General features: G+C 44.4%; 1 protein-coding gene across 3 annotated transcripts in view; it reads left to right on the top strand.

The window, feature by feature from the left end:
* trip4 (thyroid hormone receptor interactor 4) overlaps nucleotides 1-21,086 on the top strand; it is a 77,330-nt gene that overhangs the window by 454 nt on the left and 55,790 nt on the right. For all 3 annotated transcript variants that reach the window (XM_076018775.1, XM_076018784.1, XM_076018766.1), the window contains exons 2-11: nucleotides 146-330; nucleotides 569-699; nucleotides 823-1,041; nucleotides 1,231-1,309; nucleotides 1,407-1,512; nucleotides 1,652-1,867; nucleotides 1,964-2,093; nucleotides 2,702-2,898; nucleotides 3,036-3,160; nucleotides 3,433-3,524. In XM_076018775.1, the coding sequence (XP_075874890.1) occupies nucleotides 146-330; nucleotides 569-699; nucleotides 823-1,041; nucleotides 1,231-1,309; nucleotides 1,407-1,512; nucleotides 1,652-1,867; nucleotides 1,964-2,093; nucleotides 2,702-2,898; nucleotides 3,036-3,160; nucleotides 3,433-3,524 (1,480 nt within the window). The remainder of the gene's footprint in view (nucleotides 1-145; nucleotides 331-568; nucleotides 700-822; nucleotides 1,042-1,230; nucleotides 1,310-1,406; nucleotides 1,513-1,651; nucleotides 1,868-1,963; nucleotides 2,094-2,701; nucleotides 2,899-3,035; nucleotides 3,161-3,432; nucleotides 3,525-21,086) is intronic.

The following is a 21,086-nucleotide window of genomic DNA, read 5'->3' on the forward strand; positions in this document are numbered from 1 at the left end:
CAATCCAGTTAGAAAAGTGTCCTCGTGAATCATGACCCCATATTCCCTCCACATAGATATCGTGAAACGGTCATCTCTACGGCGAGAAATGTTTTTTTTTTCTCTCTCTAACAAAAACCACCCACGTCTTCCCCCTGCTGTCTAGATACATCCTATCCATTGAGAAAGCCGAGGAGATTGAGGAGTATGTGGGCGACCTGCTGCAGGGCACCGACGGGAAAAAGGGCCTCTTCATCAACGAGCTTCTTGTCAGATGGAAAAAGACCCAGCGGAAGAGCGCGGACAATGCTAATAACCTCTTTGTTATGACAGAAGCTGCCCCGTCAGCAGGTAACGATATAAACCAGATGCCCTTCAACGCTCTTTGAAAGATACTCATAACAAGAATTCCTCAAAGCATCCTCAAAAGCCTCCTTTGGGAATGTTAATAAAACAATAATAGTTCACTCTAACTAACAGTCAGAATGCCTGTGTAATAACCTGATCCCTGGACATTATTCTAAAATCCACTTTTCAAGTTATATGTTTTTATTCACTGAAGTGACATAATATTTGGTTTCTTATATAGATCCACATGACTTGGCTACTAATACCCAGAAAAAGACTAAACGAAAGGGCCGTAACAAACAGGAAGTGGTAACTGTGAGCCAGGTGGAACCAGAGCCAGAAGCTGTCAAAACTCCCATTGATCTGATGAGGGTGAGCACATTGTGATTCGCACCATTTCACAACTATTTGTGTTCTTTGTGAGTTATTAGTGTAAGCATCATGCCACATCTTTGAACTTAACAGTTATTCCTTTCAATTTGGATGCTTCCTCAGGCGCAAGAGAGCGAAGGCAGCTCCTCAACCAAAAAGAAAAACAAGTTTGTTCATCTGTACAACAAAGACGGACAGGACAGGCTGTCTGTCGTACTCCCAGGTCGACACTCCTGTGACTGTCTCGCCCAGAAGCACAAACTCATCAACAACTGCCTGACCTGCGGCCGCATTGTGTGTGAGCAAGAGGGCTCCGGTCCCTGCCTGTTTTGTGGAAATCTGGTACGCACATCTCGGGAGTTCTTCAAACTTCCATTTTTGTCTTGCATCTTAAAATTGTGTGATTAATACGGCTGAGCCACCAGAGCTGTCACTATTCTAGATATATAGTCTCCACATTTCTATTACATCCTGGAGGAGTAAAGATTGAAAAAAGTAATAGCACTTTTTTTGTCTTTTTTTTTTTTAAAGGTATGTACCAAAGAAGAGCAGGAGATTTTGCAAAGAGACTCCAACAAAAGTCAGAAACTAAGAAAAAAGCTGATGGGAGGTCTGTCTCAAAACATGTCACACAATTAAGAAAGAGTCTACCATATTTCAGATCAAATGTGTGTGAATGCTAAGACATGTTGTCATTTTGGTGGCAGACTTTGGAGAACGAGATTTTCTCCCACACCAGGAGGCCGCGATGAAAACTGGTCTGGAGAAGGCAACGCAGCACAAAGATAAACTTCTGGAATATGACAGGACGAGGTAAGATTTGGGAAAATATCTGGAAATTAAGGGAGAGCTTTATCAATCTTAGCTTCAGGAATTCTAATGTGAATTTTGAATACTGTTGACTGTTGACACCTTTGCAAAACAATTTATCCGCCATCCATTTTGTACCCAGTGTCCGGAGAACGCAGGTTCTGGATGACGAGTCCGATTACTTTGCGAGCGACTCAAATCAGTGGTTGTCTCCTGGCGAGAGGGAGAAGCTGCGGAAGAAGGAGGAGGAGCTCCGAGACCTTCGCCACGCCTCTCGCAAGGACAGGAAGATCACCCTGGACTTTGCTGGGAGACAAGTGCTTGACGAGGGGAATAACCTCAATGAGTACTACAAAAAGTGAGGCACAGTGACGCCCCCTAGAGTCCAGGACAGACTTGTGTTGCATCGCAGGGTCGTCTACCTTCTTTAAACATTTTTTACTGTCATATTCAGGTTGGATGATACCCTCAAGGCCATGAGCAACGATTCTGCGTCGGGTTCACCAGCGTTTCCTACAAGACAAAGTGGAAGATCAAGCAGCAGAGATTTAGTAAATCCCAACATAATGCAGTCTGCGCCAGAGGTGGGCTCCTTATCATCCCTCTAAAAGTTATCTGCCCCCCTGTGGTCAGTTTTAATTTACAATCATAATATTTTATATATCTATCCCAGAGTCAGATTTTAATAGCATTTACTGGTAAGAAAGCTGAAAAATGATAATACCCATCCCTGTTTTCTACATTGTCCAACTTGATGGCATAGTTTGTACATACCAGCTGTGAAATCAGGGTAAAATTAGGACACTTGAACCATGCATTCTGGTCTACTGTAGATGCAGAGTCGATAGGTGCTCATTACCATCAACTGTAAATACAGCAATTACTTTTAATGCCATTAAACCCCTGAAACCTTTCAAATTGGAGCATCAGAACTCTTCAGATAGACTTAGACTTTCTTTATTGTCATCAGGAAAAGAAACACGACATTTCACAACCAAATGTCGTTGCCCAGTTCCAGAAGTAAAGCAACTAACTTAAATCTATATACCAGCTGAGATAAATACAAGATATAAAAATATGGGAATTCTGGAGGTAGAATGTTGGTGTAGCATAAATAAATAGAGCAAATATACATAGTATCAATAGATACACATTGAGTGATCATTGCTGATGGCGACGACTGTCTTCCCAGTGGGTGGATGTCAGTGGCCATGATAAAACATCAAGGAGGAAGGAGGAGCAGAGAAAAAGCTTGGAAAAAGACAAGGGAACCGAAGAGCGCTCCAGGCTGCGGCTCCAGGACAAAGAGCTGCAGGAGATGTCTGATGGAGGCTGGTGTCTGAGCATGCACCAACCCTGGGCCTCCCTACTGGTCAGAGGCATCAAGAGGTGAAGAACATTCTGAAAAAGGAGCTGCGCAGAAAATATTTGGCCCAATTATTTGACAATGGAACTGTGCCAGGAAGCTGTTTTCCCACTGAGACCATCATTAGCAATGGATTTAACGTGCGCGTTTGTCTGTTTAGGGTTGAAGGGAGAACTTGGTACACGTCCCACCGTGGCCGCCTTTGGATTGCCGCCGCAGCCAAGAAGCCCACGCCTCAGGAGGTCGCTGAGGTGGAGGCCATGTATCGTCACATCTACAACAAAGGTAAAGCGATGGGTCACAGTGGGTCATTCAGTCAGAGGATTTAAACATTTTTTTTTTTTATAGCATTCAAGATGCAACCCAACAGGGTTCAGTCTTTTTATATTTTTATGTTTTATGTGTTTATCTTTTTACTGTCCCTAATTGCAAAGCAACGCCTTTGTTGTTGGATTTCAAACAGACACAGTGATGTGTATGAATTCTTCCATTTACACTATGTGATGTCATGGTGATAGAGTTTTTCTTTTTTTGATTTGTCCGCATTTTCATTTCAGAACCTAACTTTCCTAAAGACTACCCCACCGGCTGCCTGTTGGGCTGCGTCAACACGACTGACTGTCTGTCCCAGGAGCAGTTCAGACAACAGGTTTGTTTTATTTATTTATTTTTTAAAGCGAGAACAGCATTGTGATGCTTTCTTATCATGCATGAACTTACATATTCAACTTTCACGACTAAAATGCTGCTTTTTGGATCTTTGGTCAAATTCATGAGGACCTTTGAGAGTTCAGCTTATCAGAGAGTGAACCCAAAGCACGTCACCCCACAAGTTGATAATTTATCAATGGGGAAAATGTGTGATTAGCGGTTTGATATTGATTGCCGGACTTTGTGTCCACTTTTTTCTCCTTGTGGCATTTACAAGTACTGCTGGAGTATAATTTTTAATTGCAAAGGACAAATGTGTGGCTAGTTTTTGCGGAGTTTCATGGCTAGTCTTTGTGGCTCGTACACGGAGGTTTGGATATCCCCCCGCAGAAACCTGGGTTCGATATCCGCAGTTGTGCCTTGTCTAAGTAGCCTGATACTCGGAGAGGGAAAGTCAAAGTCTTGCATGTTTTGTAAAAAGACAGTAATTTCCCCTCACAGCCTTTCCTTTGTTTATCCTTAAATATTGAATGTGAAATCCTGGATTTGACAAAGCTGATCGTGCACATGGTGCTGGTTTAAAACAATGGCAATATCACATCTCACCAGCAGAGGTCAGACTGCACCTTTTTATTCCCCCTAGTCCCCTCAGCACCAACTTCCTGCCTTGCTTAAAGGTTCCCTCCCACTAGAGACAGTGTGCGCCACAGGACTCAACCCCTGAGACACAAATTATTCATGGTTCCAGTTGCCGCCCACAGCAACAATGACACGTGCCCATTAGACTGGCATCTGCTTATAGTTTGTGTTTATGCCACAGACCTTTAGAGCAATTACATTGTCTTATCTTTGAAGTATCTCACAGTGCACCACCCTCTGATTACTGGTGGAATACAAGAGTGCTTTTCTTTGCTGAACCCTGAAAGTCCAGATCCAACCGCAGCCAGAGAGTTACGGTGGCGCTGGGCCGACTGCAGACATGTGATGTGGCGCAGCGCGGAGGTCAGCGGTGCCTTTTTTCACTCGTAAACTGTTTACTCGAGCTCTTGCACCCCGAAATTACTCCGCCTGATTGCGCTTTTACAAAGTATGAAGTGGAAAATGCACTCAGCTCCCCATTAAATCATGGCGTCGCACACAGTCGCCCTCCAGTCCACTGTCAATGGAACACATTTAGACTTAATTACATTGTGATCCTGGTCTTGGCTGCTTTGCCCTCGGCTCTGGGAGTGACTGCGCCGCCTCGGCTTCTGCCGCTCTTACTTCGCCGTGTGCACTTCAGCTGATCATGAGTTTGTTTGCTAAGAAATTAATCTCTCACCATCGTGGTAATCGGTTAAGCTCTTAATCCATTCTTTCAGCGCGTTCATCACTTCCAGCCTCTCAGGACTGAATAAATGCTGGTTAGCATTATGAACAGCAAATTGCCGTTTCCACCGGTGGGTGCAGTGGAGCAGCAAAACGTGTGAATTTTGCAAATATTTACATTTCTGCATAATTGATTCTTGTTTGTCATTTTTATTTTTTCATTTGCAGCAGCATTGTAACATTCTGTGACTTTTCACACTATTTAGCTCTTTATATTAACCTCCTCTACACGTTTGGAAGGAGACAGAAAACAAGTTCTCGGAGGGCGGAGCCAAAACCTGGCTGTGGGTGTGGTCATTAATCTTGGCGAGGCATCTGCGCCCTTGGTGTCGTTGCAAACTCCGCGTGCCTAAACACACTCTTTCTGGAAGTTTGAGCGAGCGCGTTTGTCATGTCTGGGTAGTTCACTGCCAGCATAGAGATACAATCTATTGTTAGAAAACATTACGGCCACATGCATTATACAGTTTGTGACCTTTAAAAGTGCTTTTGTTGTGCAGAACCGAGTTGGGTTTTGGCTAAAGGGGGAAAAAAGGAAATAGTTGAGCAATGTGTGGTGCCACATAGTTTTCATTCTTACTGCTGGGACCTGTAAATCTGAGGGCTTTCCCCTTTTGTACTCTGTCCTCATTCTCTCCTCCACCACTCATTCCACCCAGGGCTGTAAAATCATGTTTGCAGGCACTGTGACTGCCCTTTCATCCTGTGAAAGGGTGTGTGTGTGTGTGTGTGTGTGTGTGTGTGTGTGTGTGTGCGCGCGTGTGTGTGTGCGTGTGTGTGTGTGTGTGTGTGTGTGTGTGTGTGTGTGTGTGTGTGTGTGTCCACTTGCACAGAGCAGCCATAAATAACACCCCCGCCCCACACGAGGCCCCCTCAGAGAGAGGGAGAGAGAAAAAAGGCAGATGTAGGATACAGAGAAGCAACCAGCAAAGAACAAAAGGCCTAATGATGGTGCTGAACAGTTGGTTTGCGCTTTATTTTTAGTCACCGTTTTGAAAGAAGGCAGACACTCTTTGCGGTTTTAGCCCTCGGCAGTTTGCGCTCGCCCCCCCTTTCTCATGCGAGAAGTGGAGTGCACGTCGCGCTAATGCATAGTAGCGCACAGTCGAGCTGCGGGGCCCGGCCAAGTGGGCGAGATGCAGGATTAACTGCCTTCTGCTGGCAGTTGTGGGTGGTTAAAAGAGGGGAGCGGTGAAGGACAGGCGGCCATTATTCTCCCTGCCTGCGTAAATCTGCTCCCAGTGATGTATGAAACATTTAGGGAAAGTGGAATGCGGGCAGATTCCGGTGTGTGTGTGTGTGTGAGGGGGGGGGGGGCGCGAGAAGGGCGCGTCACGAATGCTGGAAATGCGATAAATGTAAATATTTGAGTTCTGCCACGTCCACCGGACCGTCGCGGTTCATCCCCTCCTTCCCACTAGGGGCGCTGTTGTTGCGCTAAAAGCTGCAAGCAGGGGGAGGGGGTTGATAGCCTGCTGACAGGCGGTGAAGAAAGACCACCCCAGGCAGAGAGAGGCAGGATTTCCATCTGCTTGACTTGGACCAATTCTTTCCCTCATTAGAAATTGACTGGTGTATTGATCCAACCACCACCACCACCACCGCCGCCGCCGCCATAATCTTTTCACTCCACCCAGCTCCCCTGCCCCTTTTACTGCTGATAATTGGCCGACCATTATGATCTGCGCTTGGGTGTCTCCACTGCCCCCCCTCACCAACCCTCCTCCTCCCCCAGTGCTCACTCAGCAACGGGCTGAGATGTCTGACCTTCCCTCGGCAGAAAGCGGTGGGGGTTGGCCGGGTGGTGCGTTGGAGATTGAAAACTGTAATGCTCCCGCTGCAAGAGGCAGAGGGAGATAATTAAAAAGGATGAGGACAGAGAGAGAGAGAGAGAGAGCTGCTCCACCCCCCCAAACCCCCCAACCCCCCAAATAAAAAGAAAAAAACCATGCAGGTCGCTGAGGGATGGATGTGCCGGCCGCAGATGGCTCACTCGGCGCTCGCAGATGACACTCGACCGTGCAATCTTTCAGGGAGCGCAAATAAAACGCAGTCAAACATCGTTAGCGCGTTTTAAGCGCGGCATTTGTCAACGCGCGCACAGATCCATTATGAGCCTGGTGCGCAGCACCACCGGCGGAGCCACATCACGCCCCACACAGAGCGCCGGCTGCACAATCCGCCGGCTACCCGTCGCGAAAAGAAAAATAGGCCGGATCAATCCGCCCTCGTAACAAGGGTCTAATTTATCGACGTGCTTTCCAAAGAAGCCATCGCCGGCCGCACTTACATATCCTATTGAGCGCAAGTGGAGCAGGGTAATAGCTGCGTTTATTCATACAGAGTGACGTTGAGGGTCCGCGTGGGTTCATGTTTTATCTAATCAAAGGGATTTCTCCACAATGAAGCGCCGACACAGTAATGTGACCTGAAAGTTTCGATATTCACAGATGTTTTCCAACGGCGGTGACTCACAGCGGCGCATTTTTATTTATTTTTTTTATATGGCTCAAGTCCATTGAAGGCTAACACATTAAAAGTGGTCCCCCGGCGCTCGTGTGTATCAAATAGACACATGTTTGAGTCATGGCCCGCTCTCTGTGGTTTACAGCGGTGGTTTCTAAACGGTCGGCACTCAAGTTTCACGTTGCTTTGACAATGACGTCACCTTCCACTCACTCACGGGAAAAGAATGAGCACCAGCGCAGTATTTGTTTTGAAAATGAAAACCAAAAGAAGCCATCGGTGGAAGAGCACGTTCAGTCTCGGCATCTTGAAATTGGGGGTGGGAGGGACTTAAAAAATGAGATATAATGCAATAATTCTTCATATTTTTAAATGTTATAACCCACAGTTAATCATTTAACACAGTCATGGCTAACATAATGTTTTATGAAAGCAGTGAATTTCATTGTAACGACTGTTCCTTAAGGTCTTGCAAAATACATTCCTTGCACTGAAATAGCAGCTAGTTCTAATCTAAGCTACTGTTTTGAACGATTAAAATGACACAAAAGAAGACTTTCCAGAGTAGAAAACTTGTAAATAATGATATCAAAACACAAGAAAAGATGAAAATATCATCAGAATACCAAATTGTTCCCCAAGTAACAATTTTGTTATTGTACTTTTACAAACACTGACTACTGAGCTCCTGTTACGAATGATTTAAAAAACTAAGTTAAATTAAAAGTTAAAAGCTAATATCAAGCTCATATTGTCCATTTTATTCACTGAAGCCCTGCGGGGAAAATGTTTATGGATATTAAGTGACGGTGTGAGCGCAATCCAGCCAGTCGGAGACACATCTTACCAGATATTACCCAAGACAGCTGACAGACGAGAGTCAGGGTGTATGTATCCTCAGTGTGGTCAATATTTAATAAATGTGAACTGAAGTCTCATGTACACTCACTGTATGTCCACTGTTGTATTAAAAAAAACGGCATAGGCCCATAAAAATTGTAGCTCCAAGTCCAAAATTTGATAAACATAACTAAGGAGCGTCTAAAGAAAAACAAAAACATGCCCATGTGCATGTAGAATTGTGTTGACATAAAAATATAGAGTTAGGTTTTCCAGAAACTGATTATTTCAGGTCTGCGTCACAAAACATTGTCAGGAAACATCTGTCAACATTTGGTATGAAACACTTTTGTTAGTGGTCCGAGACCAGAGCCAAGAGGAACGCCATCGAGCACACTGGATTTACATTTGTAGTTCTGCGAACTGGATTAAAGGTCCAGTGTGTATAGTTTTTAAGGAAGCCCGCCGAGCAGCACAAAATGGCGGCTATCTAGTAGCAAGACCCTTGGTTAATGTATATTCTTATATATATGAGAACAATTCTAAGGAAAACCAAAATCCTTTTATTGTACTGCAAGTACACACTTTTATTAATGTATTTATGAGCAATATCTTCAGCTTTTACCAATATAAAAGTCATTAATCAAGCCAAATTTGCTTCATCAATTCGCTGGGAAACAAAACAAAGAGCCTGCGTCGCACTTACATCTTGATTACATCCCTTCAGTGCAAGGAACCCTGCAACGCTTCACGACAGCCAGCGTTCCGACCTGCTGTTGTCCGTCGGAACGTCACGCCGCAGCCCAGCTGGCATTGGCACGTCGGCGCCAGCCATACAAATGAAGCCGGCCTACATGGGGAAGCATAGCTGCGAGCTTTGCCACTTATCTGTTAAGAGAAGCGCGGCGTTCTGCTGGAATTCCATTTTGTGCGAGCGCTGCCTCTGACCCCTCGAGTGGAGGAGCTCCCGTGCTTGTTAGGCCCGCTGAAAGCTCGGACTGATGCCTGCGTTTCCTTGTGTGGTAATGTGATATTTATATGCTGAAAGCCTTCCTGCCAGCATGCTCCGCACACACTCGTACATCCACCCACCCACCCACTTACACACACACACACACACACACACACACACACACACACACACACACACACACACACACACACACACACACACACACGCACTGGTACTCTCAGAGGATATATTGGATGCATTCCAAAGGAAGGTAAGTCAGGCAATGCAATTTTTTTTCTTTGGCCCGTTCCTGTGTAAAATTGCGTGAATCCTCAGCAGTTGCTACTCCCTCCCTCCGCCTTCCCTACCATCATTCCTCCCTCATATTTTTTTTTTTTACCACTTTCTCTCCAGCAGTATGTTTTACAGGTCAGGGCTGTGAAGTTTAATGTGTTCTTGGCCAATCCAGGTTATGCTCAGTGAACAGATGTACACACTTACACGCATTTGTGCATCCCTCTGTTTTTTTTTTTTCCTCCTTTTTTTTCCCCGGCACAGCCTCAGTCACACACTCGCATTCCTCCCCTTCTCCCACCTCCCCCCCGCACCGCCCCACCTCCCCCTCGCCGGGCAGTTTGCCATGGCAGGGAGGTCAGACATCATGCGAAACTGCAGTGGTGTGTAGAATGCATTCAGCTCCGGATCCCCAGGCGCTGGATGACAACCAACCAAACTTCAGTCACAGGTTTTCAGCAGCATGAAAAATACATAGACCCATCTGCCAGACTTGAAATGGCCTGCTACACTCTTTAGAATTTCACTGCCGTCCTCAGACCACTTCACTGGATGTCACACGGTCCCTGCTGCTGCTGCTGCTGCTGCTGCGGGAGCAGACAGTCAGGCCCCCCTTATTATCGCCACTTCATCTCCATTTCCCCTCACACACACACACACTTGCTCATTTAGCCGGACTTGTTTCTCCCCACCGTCTGTATGCTGATCGCAGGAACTTGGAACAGGCATAAAGGCAGCCGCTTCCTTTGATGGTGTAGAGGACAGCAGTGTTGATGAAAATAAGTCGGAATCAAAGTGAGGTAACTGCATACCAAGCTGCAATGTTATGCCGAGTTCAAAAGGGGGTTGAGATTCGTGGTTCTGCTCAAAGGAATATCCATTTTGCTTTTTTTGTTTTTTTTTGTTTTTTTTTTTTGCCTTAATCCGCGAAGGTTTAGCCTCAGTTGTAAGCTGCTATAATAACATGTATTATATTTAGCAGTGCTGTCAAGTAGACAGGAAGAGAGTAGGCTATAGTAGGTACACCGTGAAAGTGACACATTCAAACTAATCAGACATAAGCGTTATATCATCGCCGCGCGGTTGTTTTCCTTTTAACATCTAGAGCAGAGAGAGCAAAATGCTACCATTGACAATGTTATTGATAATTGTCAGTGGCAGCCCATGTTAAGTGCTGCCTCGTGAGGATGCCTGTCAGACACACTGAAGCCAAATCAGTGCGTTCTCATTTGCATACGTCTTCACTAAGCACTTAATAGTGTATTAGGCTATGTGTAAGTATTTGAAAATGCAATAACCCGATGCAGACTCGGTATCCCAGTAATTGAGTGTGCAATGATGGGCACTTTACATTGTCAACATGTTACCACAGTGCTGGTGGCAGTATTCTGAAATTATCGTGCAAGATAGTAGCTGTGCTTTCATGACAGTTTTTCGCAAAGTAAAAGCGATATTTCTAAAGTTTCGACAGAGTACAATTGCGATTTGCAAGTGTTTCCATTGAATGGTGTGAAGCGCATAAACCGTAATTCTCGTAAAATCTCGTCCCGTGAGATTTACGAGAATTACGTTTGCGTTCGTTTGTTTTACGTTTGTTCGCTGTCAACAATGGTTGTTATATTTTTCTCTTTGATTTCTTGTAAAAAAAATATTCCGTCTCCTCCTCCGTCAAAACATAACGCGCCATTTTCACTTGAAGTGAACTGGTCACGTGACCTCCGTACGTCACGTCCGGTGATGCGTAAATGCGAAAAAGTGTTTCCATGACACCTTTGCGATATACCCTCTGTATCCATTTGTCTGAAAAACCACCTCATGCGAGCGTGAACACCTTTTAGCGATATTTGAGAGATTTTTTTTCGAAGTTTTGGTATTTCCATTACCATTTTATTTTATTGCGATATTTAGGTTTCAAGCAATTCTAGGGGTAATGGAAACGCAGCTGTTAGCACCTGTGTCAATGAATGCAATAAATTTCCAAACGGGGAATATGTCTGTGTTTTATACTAACGTTGCATTATTGTACGGAACATATAGCCGTGGGTGTTATCCTTTAATGTTTGACACCCCGTCAGTTCTGCAGACGTCTGTGTTCCATCTCCATTCATCCCGCTATAAACTATAAACACCCTTTTTTTTCCTTCTAATTTCTCGTCATCTTTTCACTTCCACCCTGTGACTCGTGCTAATTCTAACCGCACCACGAGCCTTAATGATGCATACAGTCAACATGTTGGACATCTATCACCCCGCTCAACATCTGGTGTTTGTTTTTTCGATGGCCCAAAATGGTTCCTTGCGGGGGCTAAGTGTCTGTGCCACTTCTCCCGTTCTTGGAATGAGGAAATGAACGGAAGTGGCGCAGCGCACTCCCTGCACTCTGCACGCAGAGTCGGCGGGCGACCGTGTTTCCCTCCTACCAGGGATCGAAAGAGCTCTTAATTCAATCGTTATTCTTTTGCTCCGTTCCAGTCGCGAGCGGCGGCATTGCTTTGCTCATTACGATGAGTCGATTCACAGTGTTCGTTTTTTTGTTTTGCCAAGGAACCCCAGGCATGCCTGAGCAATTGCTGTAGGTCGTCCATGCCTCTCCCCTGCGTGTGTTGATTCGAGAGATCTTTATCCAGTGGAGCTCCGGGCTAGCGGCAAAAAAAAAAGCCAAACAAAAAAAATAAAACAACAGAGTATTCTCCACCGGAGAGGAGGAGACAGAGAGCAGGAGACGCTCTGCCACTGCAGGGTCAGAGATTACAAACTCAATTGTGCTCCGCCGGGTGACACGTCTGCTCAGAAACTTCCTGCCAGCTACGTCGCGCAGGAGAGGGGTGCGGAGCAGGAGAGGAGGATGTGGAGAGGGAAAGAAAGCCCTGCTTCCAGCGCCATTAATCTTTCTCTGTGTGTGTGTGTTTCACAAAAGAATGTTGCTGTTCTCATCTGACTTTTATTACGTTTGTCTGTGGGTGGTCCAATCAGGCTCAGATGTGTCTGAATTGATCACTTTCATGCCATTCCAGTTCATACCATTTTTTTTTCATACCTAATTATGCCCAGTAATGAGTTCAGTAAAATCTCTGCCACATGTTTTAGGAAATTGATTACGTCTTGTTGTGGATCCACTTCAGCGACCACATTTGCTCAGCTTCCAAACTTTGTGGACAGCTTTTGGATGACAAAAGGGTAGTTTGGCTTGTTGGATGATAAAAGATTTATTGAAGTTTAAAAAAAAAAAAATTTTTAAACCACTTTTAATAACAATAACTTTCTGCACATTTAATCAGAAGTTGTGAAGTGAGAGAAGGGAACATTTGTGGGATGGACAACAACTTTTATTTCATGTATTTGTCTCAAATGTGCTTTGTGCCACCATCTGTGTTCAAGTGTTGCCTTTGCTTTTTGACGAGTCCCAGCGCCTTTCAAACAGGGAATGGTTCACTGATGAAAAGGCCTAATACTCGTCTTTATCATCCAAAGTATCCTCTGAAGTGTCAGGCAAGTATTGGCGCAGCTTTCAAAAGTCATTGTCCATTAAAGCTGTGACATGGATTTGTGTTTATTCGTCACACATGCTAGTTCAGCCATGCTGGTGCTGTTTGTGTTGCTGTGTAGCCGTCTTTGTTTTTATTGGTGCAAGCTGCCGTTGATGTAAACGTCGGGAGAGCATGATCATTGGTTTCAATTAGGCTTTTAATGACTCCAGCCGAGGGATGCAGGGAATTGACTCACTCTTTGTTACAACTGGGACGTCTTGTGATCAAGTAGGATTGGTATTTAACCTAACAGGTTTTTTGTTTTTGTTTTTTTTAAGCCGTTGATTTAACGTGTACCGAAGTGTGGTGTAACCACAGAAACTATACAACCCCTGGCCGTGGCTAATGTGGACTTTGTTGCTTGAAAGAGGTTGAACTAAATTGGCAGATTACTCAGCGGGAGGAGGTTGCAGTTTCCCCAGAGTGAATTAGTATCATTTAGTTATCTTTTATTAATTGTTTCTGATTTGATATTGGTCCAGGCACATGAATTATTTGAAGTCACCTTCATTCTTTTGGCAGGTGAGATCCCTCTGTGTCTATTGCAGTTGGCACTGAAATGTGTGTTTGGAGGTAATGCCACCGGTTGCAGATCTCGATGTTTCTCCGCAGCCACCTGGTGGGCAGAACCTGACGACACCGGCAGCTCAAAACAAGAGCCAACAGCAACAGCGACATGACGCTAGTTTGGCATCGGAAGCATTGGCAAATTTTTCACTGATGCAGCCCACGTACTCGGCTGAGCCACAAATGCACGTTCCTTAGAAATGTGGCTCCATTTAAAAGGGAACTAAACACAGTCATTCCAACTGAGGAAGATTCATTACTCAGACGTACAACAAAGAAATAATCTACCAAGCAAATTTTCCTCTTCCTCTTTTCCTATATCCAATTCACAAACGTGTATCCTCGCACACACTAGCTTTGTTTCCATTACCCCTAGAATTGCACAAAACCTAAATATCGCAATTAAAAAACTGGTAATGGAAACGGCTAAATTTCAAAAAACCTCTCAAACGTCGCAAAAAGGTTTTTACGCTCATGAGGTGTTTTTTCAGACGAATGAATACAGAGGTATATCGCAACTTTTCTCGCATTTACGCATCACCTGACGTGACATAGGGTGGTCGCACAACCAGTTCACTTCAAGTGAAAATGGCGCATTATGTCTGGACGGTTAAGAAGACAGAATATTTTGTACAAGTAATCAAAGAGAAAAATAGAACAACCATTGTTGACAGCAAACGTAACGTAAACAAACAAACATAATTTTCGTAAAATCCCGCGAGATTTACGAGAGTTATGTCCTGCGAGACAAGATTTTACGAGAATTGCGGCTTTGCTGCGCTTCACACCATTCAGTGGAAACACTTTCAAATCGCAATTGAACTTTGTCGTAATTTTCGAACTATCTCCTTTATTTTGCGAAAAACTGTCATGGAAACGCAGGTACTTTGTCTTCAGTCCTTTGGAATTCTGGCTTTACTCAGACCAAGTGAGTCGTTTCCAATCAAGCACAAACCTTTTTATCACTCTTTTATTTTGTTTTACCACATTCACCATGAAAAGGGAATAGCACAAGGTCTTTTTTTTTTGCCCGCGGCTCACTGCACAAATATACCATTAAATACTCTTGCACGCTACGCATGTGTAGCAGATTATTGATTTACATGCAACATGACATTCTTTCGTCTCAAGTATCCGGCAGCGCTATTCAGAGTAACGACTTGAATGCTGGCTCTTTGAACGGTACAATTCGCATGTCACTATAATGGCTGGGAAAATCCTCCCCTCAGAAACCTCATTCGGTCGTGCATTGAACAGAGCGTCGGATAATGCCAAACCCTTAAACACTTAAATACTTCATCCCAGTAGTATCTGCGTGCAGATTCGTGCTGAAATGTTTTCTTTGGGAAACATGAAAGCGTGCCAGCTCTCAGCCACCAGCCAGCCAACCATCCGCGCGCGAGTTGCTAAGGAGCGGTTGCAAACAGGATTGTTTTGTCTCAGTGAAGACCTTCATTATTCAGAGCCCGAAAACATCCAGGCTGGTATCAGCGCCAGGGAGAATTCAAGTATCCATGTAATCTCTAAGTGGTGTCTCGGTCGAGTACCACAAAAAAAACAAAAAAAAACAAAAAACACCTTTCATTATATAAATTGAGCTGGAGTTTCTTTTCAACACATTCCGCACAGCCGTCCACTGTGTTCTCTCTTTGGAGCGGATCGTTCGGATAACCTTATCTGTCGTACAGCGTAGCGCTAACCCACCGGCTTAGAGAAACCTAAAACTTGCCGTTGATAAGAATCGAGGGTGCTGCTGCCTCCTCCTTCCCTCCCGCTCTCTTTCTGCCGCCTTGCCCGGCGATGTCGGCTCCCGAGCGGCAGAGAAGAGACACTTGCTTCCCGCAGAGGCTGAGTGAATGCAGATGGGAGGGTCGCAGCCCAGTGTCGGATTATCAAAGCAAATATTCACCGCCAGAGACGTACACGTTTGTAAACCCGCCCGCCCGGCCCTTCTCGGTTTTCCTCATTATGAAATCAAGTGCCCGACCACAAAGTGTTTTTTTACCGTCCTCTAAAACAGTCTTTCTCAACTGGTGGGTCGGGACCCATAAGTGGGTCGGGATTTTTAAATATATAGATTTATAGAGAACATGTTGGGTATTTATTTCTGATCGTGGCTTCATGGGAGTTTTCCTTCATTTATTTATTTAAAAAAATATATATATATATGTATATACACACATATGTATATATATATATATATATATATATATATATATATATATGTATGTGTGTATACATATACACATATATGTATATATATGTATATACACATATATATGTATATACACATATATATGTATATATATGTATATACACATATATATGTATATATATATACACATATATATGTATATATATACACACATATATATGTATATATATATGTATATTTATATGTATATGTGTATATATATATATAAATATATATATATATATATACGTATATATGTGTATATATATATGTGTATATATGTATGTATATATATATGTATATATATATGTATATATGTATATGTATATGTATGTATATATATATGTGTATATGTATATGTATGTATATATATGTATATATGTATATGTATATATGTATATATATATATATGTATGGATATATGTATATGTATATATGTATATATGTATATATGGATATATGTATATGTATATATGTATATATGTATATATATATATATATATATATACGTATATATATATATATATATATATATATATATATATGTATATATGTATGTGTGTGTGTATATACATACATATATGTATGTATATATATACGTATATATACATACATATATGTATGTATATATATACGTATATATACATACATATATGTATGTATATACACACACACACACACATATATTTTTCAGAGAAAATATATGCGTGTGAAAATGCAGAGAAAATGCTGAGCATTATTTTGCAGGACAAACAATTCACTTCAATAATTTCAATAATTTCTTTCCAAGACAGTGATAGAAAGTGGGCTAGCATTTTTATCATTGTGGAATAAATTTGAGTGCTGTGCAATAACTTTGAGTCGCGACTTCATGACAAGGGAAAAAATATTGCGAGCCGCTGCTCTAGGATCCGAGCCCTGATCGCCAACACCATCTGCGTCATGGAGCGGCTGGATTCCGCGGTGCCGATTGAGAAGCAGATTGGGGCGGAAAATGGGAAGTTTTAACGCGTCAGATTCCCAGGAATCTTTTCTTTGAAGTGGAGGTTTTGAGAGCGGACGTGGTAATTGTCTCCGGGGGTGGGGCGGGGGCCCCCCCCACCCCCACCGTGCGTGTGCACAAAGTAAAGGAAACCGCTGAGCGGAGCCACACGCCGCCTGCCTTTCGTCTCATACTTCAACTCACTTCACCGTAATTACACGCGCGTTCTCATGTTTGCGGTTTGTAGCTGCGTCTTTTTTTTTTTTTTTTTAATTTCCCTCACAACTTTGGCATTAGCCAAATCATTGTTTTCTCCCACGCAGCCAACCCCCACACTTCCCCGCTAACAACCCCCCCCATCCCCACATCAGGAATGTGTTTACTGCTCTTTCATCAAACAGAAGCCTCACTGTGACGACGGTGGGGCTCCGCTTCCTCGGAAAGATCCATGCGCTCGGCTCGTCGGGTCTAAAAGGCTCTGACTGTTGTGAGGCAGGCTTGTTTTCTTCTCGCCCGAGGGCCACTGCGGGAGGTGAAATTATAAACACGGCTGGGAAAGTGAAACGGGTCTCGGCCACGGGGCCTGCGCGAGTCTCCCTTTGCCGGCGGAGGCGCTCGGCTCGGCTCGGCTCGGCTCGGCTCAGCCACACCTGTCAGCGCTAGCGTCAGCGAAAAGGCTAATGGGGAAGAGGGGTGCCTCGCTTTTTAGAGTCGAACGGTGTTGCTTTTCGCTCGCTCCTCTCGCCTTGTTGCTCCTCAGGGGAATTTTAATTGTCGGGTGCCGGGCTGCTTAGACCGAACACAATAGTGGATCAGTCACACGGCGTCGACTCCTGAGCGAAACGCCGCTGCGCCGATGCCCAAAGTCGTCACAGTCGGTGAACATAATGATGGAAACGGTTGTTCAGTGACTGTAACTTTGCATTGATGGTTTCGTTTAGATTGAGGTGAGGTGAGGGGGGGGGGGGGGAGTTCTCTCAGCTCTTTATTCAGCGCACGTGGAGCAACTGCACGGTTTCGCTTTTCTGTGAGTGCAAAATGTGCCAGTTGACCTCCGAAGCTACTCTGAAATGAGGGGTTCTTTTTTTTTTTTTTTTTTTCTTTGCGAGGCGAAGAAATAGTTGCAGCCGAGCCGGCTGACACGACGGCGGTAATTGGAAAATCATGGAGCCGCTGCTGAGCCGCCGATAATGAGAGATGTCTCTGGTTGTGTTGAGGATATTAATAATGGAAAGATTCAAGAGCCGGTGTTGGACACTCGTAGATAATTAATGTTCACTCTCCAACGTGACACCGGTTGATTCTGCAGGTGAAGCAGTATGTTCAATTTTTAATCACGGCCATGAAGCTCGCTGTGCCGCGCCTCCAATGAAAGGGACCGGGTGAGCGGCAGCAGCTGCCTGTTTGGATGGAAAAGGTCAGGATTGATTTGTATCCAAGGCCTGATTGTACTCGTATGTGGGTACTTGTGTCTGAATCCCCCTCGTATTCAGCTCGGCTGATGGCTCAGTTGGTGAATCTTTCCAATAGAATTCTGCTTCCACCGTTGCTTTGCCTTTCGGTTTTAACGCAGTGGTGGGAAGTTCATATTCAGTATCTTTCAGAAGAAGTAATTCACCTAAAAAAACACCTGGAGATCTCCAGGAAATAAAGGTTTTGGCTTCCTGCGAAAACTGATGCTTGGTTGGACCTTCCACACAGGGGGTTTGCCACAGGAGAGGTGTTGGTGTTCCCTTTGTGACATCACAAAGAGCTGATTTCTTGAGCTGGTTGTTTCAGCGCAGTTGAGCGAGGCCATGAAATGTTTCTGCCGAGTTTGTTCACTGGATAAGAGACAATAAATTGTTTTTAGAAAACGGTGGTTTTGCACAATCTTCCAGCAGCTTTTACGAATTTCACGCTTGGCGGAAGTAACAAAAACAACCAGGTGTTCGATTCGTCGTTAGACTGGAAAAACAAAAGCTGATAATTTAACAATAACAGCAGCAGTATGAGTTCAAAATGGTCTTTATTTTTATTTTTTTTTTGTAGTTAATTGTTGAGCACTTGATTGGTCACACTTGTTATATAAACTCTGTAAACATGATTGCACTATTTTTAGGTCAGCCGGCATCATAGAAGCCCACAGTCTCCATCTATCACACGCCTGCTGCCGTCTGGCTGTTTGCCATCCCTCAGCCGAACCAACCTGAGCCTTTAATACCTTACAGTTGAGACACCGCTGCCATGGATAAAACAGGGAAGAAAGTATTCTTTTCACCCGAGCTGCACCGAGTTGATCCATAAGTGTAGCACGTTTGCCGCGATGTGCACACATGGTCTGGATCAGGTATTATAAAGTAATATCTGCTAGCCACGGGGTTAAAACATCTAAGAACAGCTGATGCTCTGTTCCAATGAAGCCGTTTATTGCATTGAACTGTACGCTCGATGAGAAAACCAGTAAGACACAAGAGGAAAAAAAATGTTTGGTCATTACTGAGATTACCGCAGTAAATTAATTAGTACAGATTGTCCTCCATGCTAACCATGTGACGGGTGAATTCCGTCTCGGCTCTCACTTTCCCCGCCTCCTTGGACCACTTTCCCACTAGTCGTTCCATTCATGCTGATCACCTCCGCTTTGCCACCTTTCATGGCGCTAAGCTGCTCTTAATGAAACTCAACACTTCCTGCAGATGTTTCACAGTAAATGTGACGTTAAAAGGTTATTCCCCCCTGAACCGCTGGAAGGCTTTTAATGTGAAACAGATGGAGGATTGAGCAGCAAACAGCACATGAGAATAAAAGCAGAGACCCTACTGACTGACTGGCTGACTGACTGACTTGACTGGCAGGGTTCTCACCAGATTTCAATGGACTTTTCAATGAGCGGACAATTTAGTGTGGAACATTGACTAATCCTATAGTGTAGAAACATTTATGAATGAGATTCTTTGCCACAGAGAACAACTGTATAATGACCTGCTCTTCTCATACTCTACATTAATCAAGTTAATTAGATTGGTTTTGAAATAATTGTTTATGCATGATCAGTTTGTTTTATAATACCTTTATCTCATTGCGATTACCACCCCTACAAATGTAATAGTTTGGCCTTTTCCACCTTTAAAATCCTCACTAGTTCATAAAAATCAGTTTAACATGTCAATTTGACATATATTTTGTAAGAATGGCCCAACAAATTATCACTAATGGAAGTCATTAGTGTCCCCCCCCCCCCAGCTTTTAGCTTTTAGTGTAACTGCACGACAGACGCAAGAGTTAAAACATTTCCCGAGGTCTGTCTGGGCTTTTGTTCGTGCTTCGGCCTTTTTGCCTTCCATTTTTCTCATCAGAGTTTTTGATGCGCGACACGCAGAGTGTGTTTGTTGCATCCGCGTGTTGGCACCGCAATTGGGAAAAACAAAAAAGAAGGGCTAATGCGAAAGGCTGAGAGGCAGTTACAGTTGTGTGGGGGCAGCTGCGTTTGTCAGAAGGGTTAATCAATGCCAGAAATAGGCCTGTGTGTGCGCGCGCACACACACACACACACACACGCACACACACACACACACACACACATACACACAGAGGGGATGAAAGCGCGACTGTCCGACGTGGACTGTTGCATACACTTCCCAACAACACCCTTTCACCTCCCACATGTAGACCCATATCTCCGAGACAAGCCATCTGTTTCTCCATTCCCAGGGTGAAACCAGCCTTGACAGAGCTGCCTAAGCAGTATTTCAAGTGTCCTCCCCGGGAAGACACGCTTGGCTTTGTGCGGCTCCCTATCCATCAAAAGAGAAAAGGGGGGAAAAAAAAAAAAAAAAAGATACCCGCCTCTATGTTCCTGCCTCACCTTATCCTCTTATTATCCATCCTCTCTCCCGGAATAATATTCCTCATTTTGGCGCTCCGGCTCTCCATTCTCTGCCTTGCGCGACTTCCCGCAGCCACCCCCACTCTCTCATTCCGCCCTCCTCATTTTTAAAAGCCACATGCTCCCAGCCCGTCTGGCTCAGTTGCACCCTGCCAATGAAGGGCTTTTTATTGGGCTGAGATTGAGTGCAGCCAAGCAGGGCCCTGGCTGGGTCTGAGGCGGAGGCTGGGGCCAGCTCCCCTTCCTCCTCCTCCCCCTCCTCCGCCACTCCACATGCCTGTTCTGGTCTGGCCCTGTCGCCCAGAAGCAGATTACTTGTCTCTGCTGTCCCTAATTGCCTACAGCGGCAGAAAAGAGCCAGAACGAGGGAGAGAGAGTGGGAACCGAGTTGGCTTGTTGAGCTGTTACTTGACAAGCTCGGACTCAGAGGTTTGTGTTCCTGCTGTCGAGTCCCGGGCTCAGCGCTAGTGAGCTTTTTATGAAGATGGATGTTCCTTTCATC

The sequence above is a fragment of the Nelusetta ayraudi genome, unplaced genomic scaffold (genome assembly GCF_046127955.1).
Source record: "Nelusetta ayraudi isolate G7.1 ecotype Tasmania unplaced genomic scaffold, CSIRO-AGI_Nayr_v1 ptg000002l, whole genome shotgun sequence".
Taxonomy (NCBI): domain Eukaryota; kingdom Metazoa; phylum Chordata; class Actinopteri; order Tetraodontiformes; family Monacanthidae; genus Nelusetta; species Nelusetta ayraudi.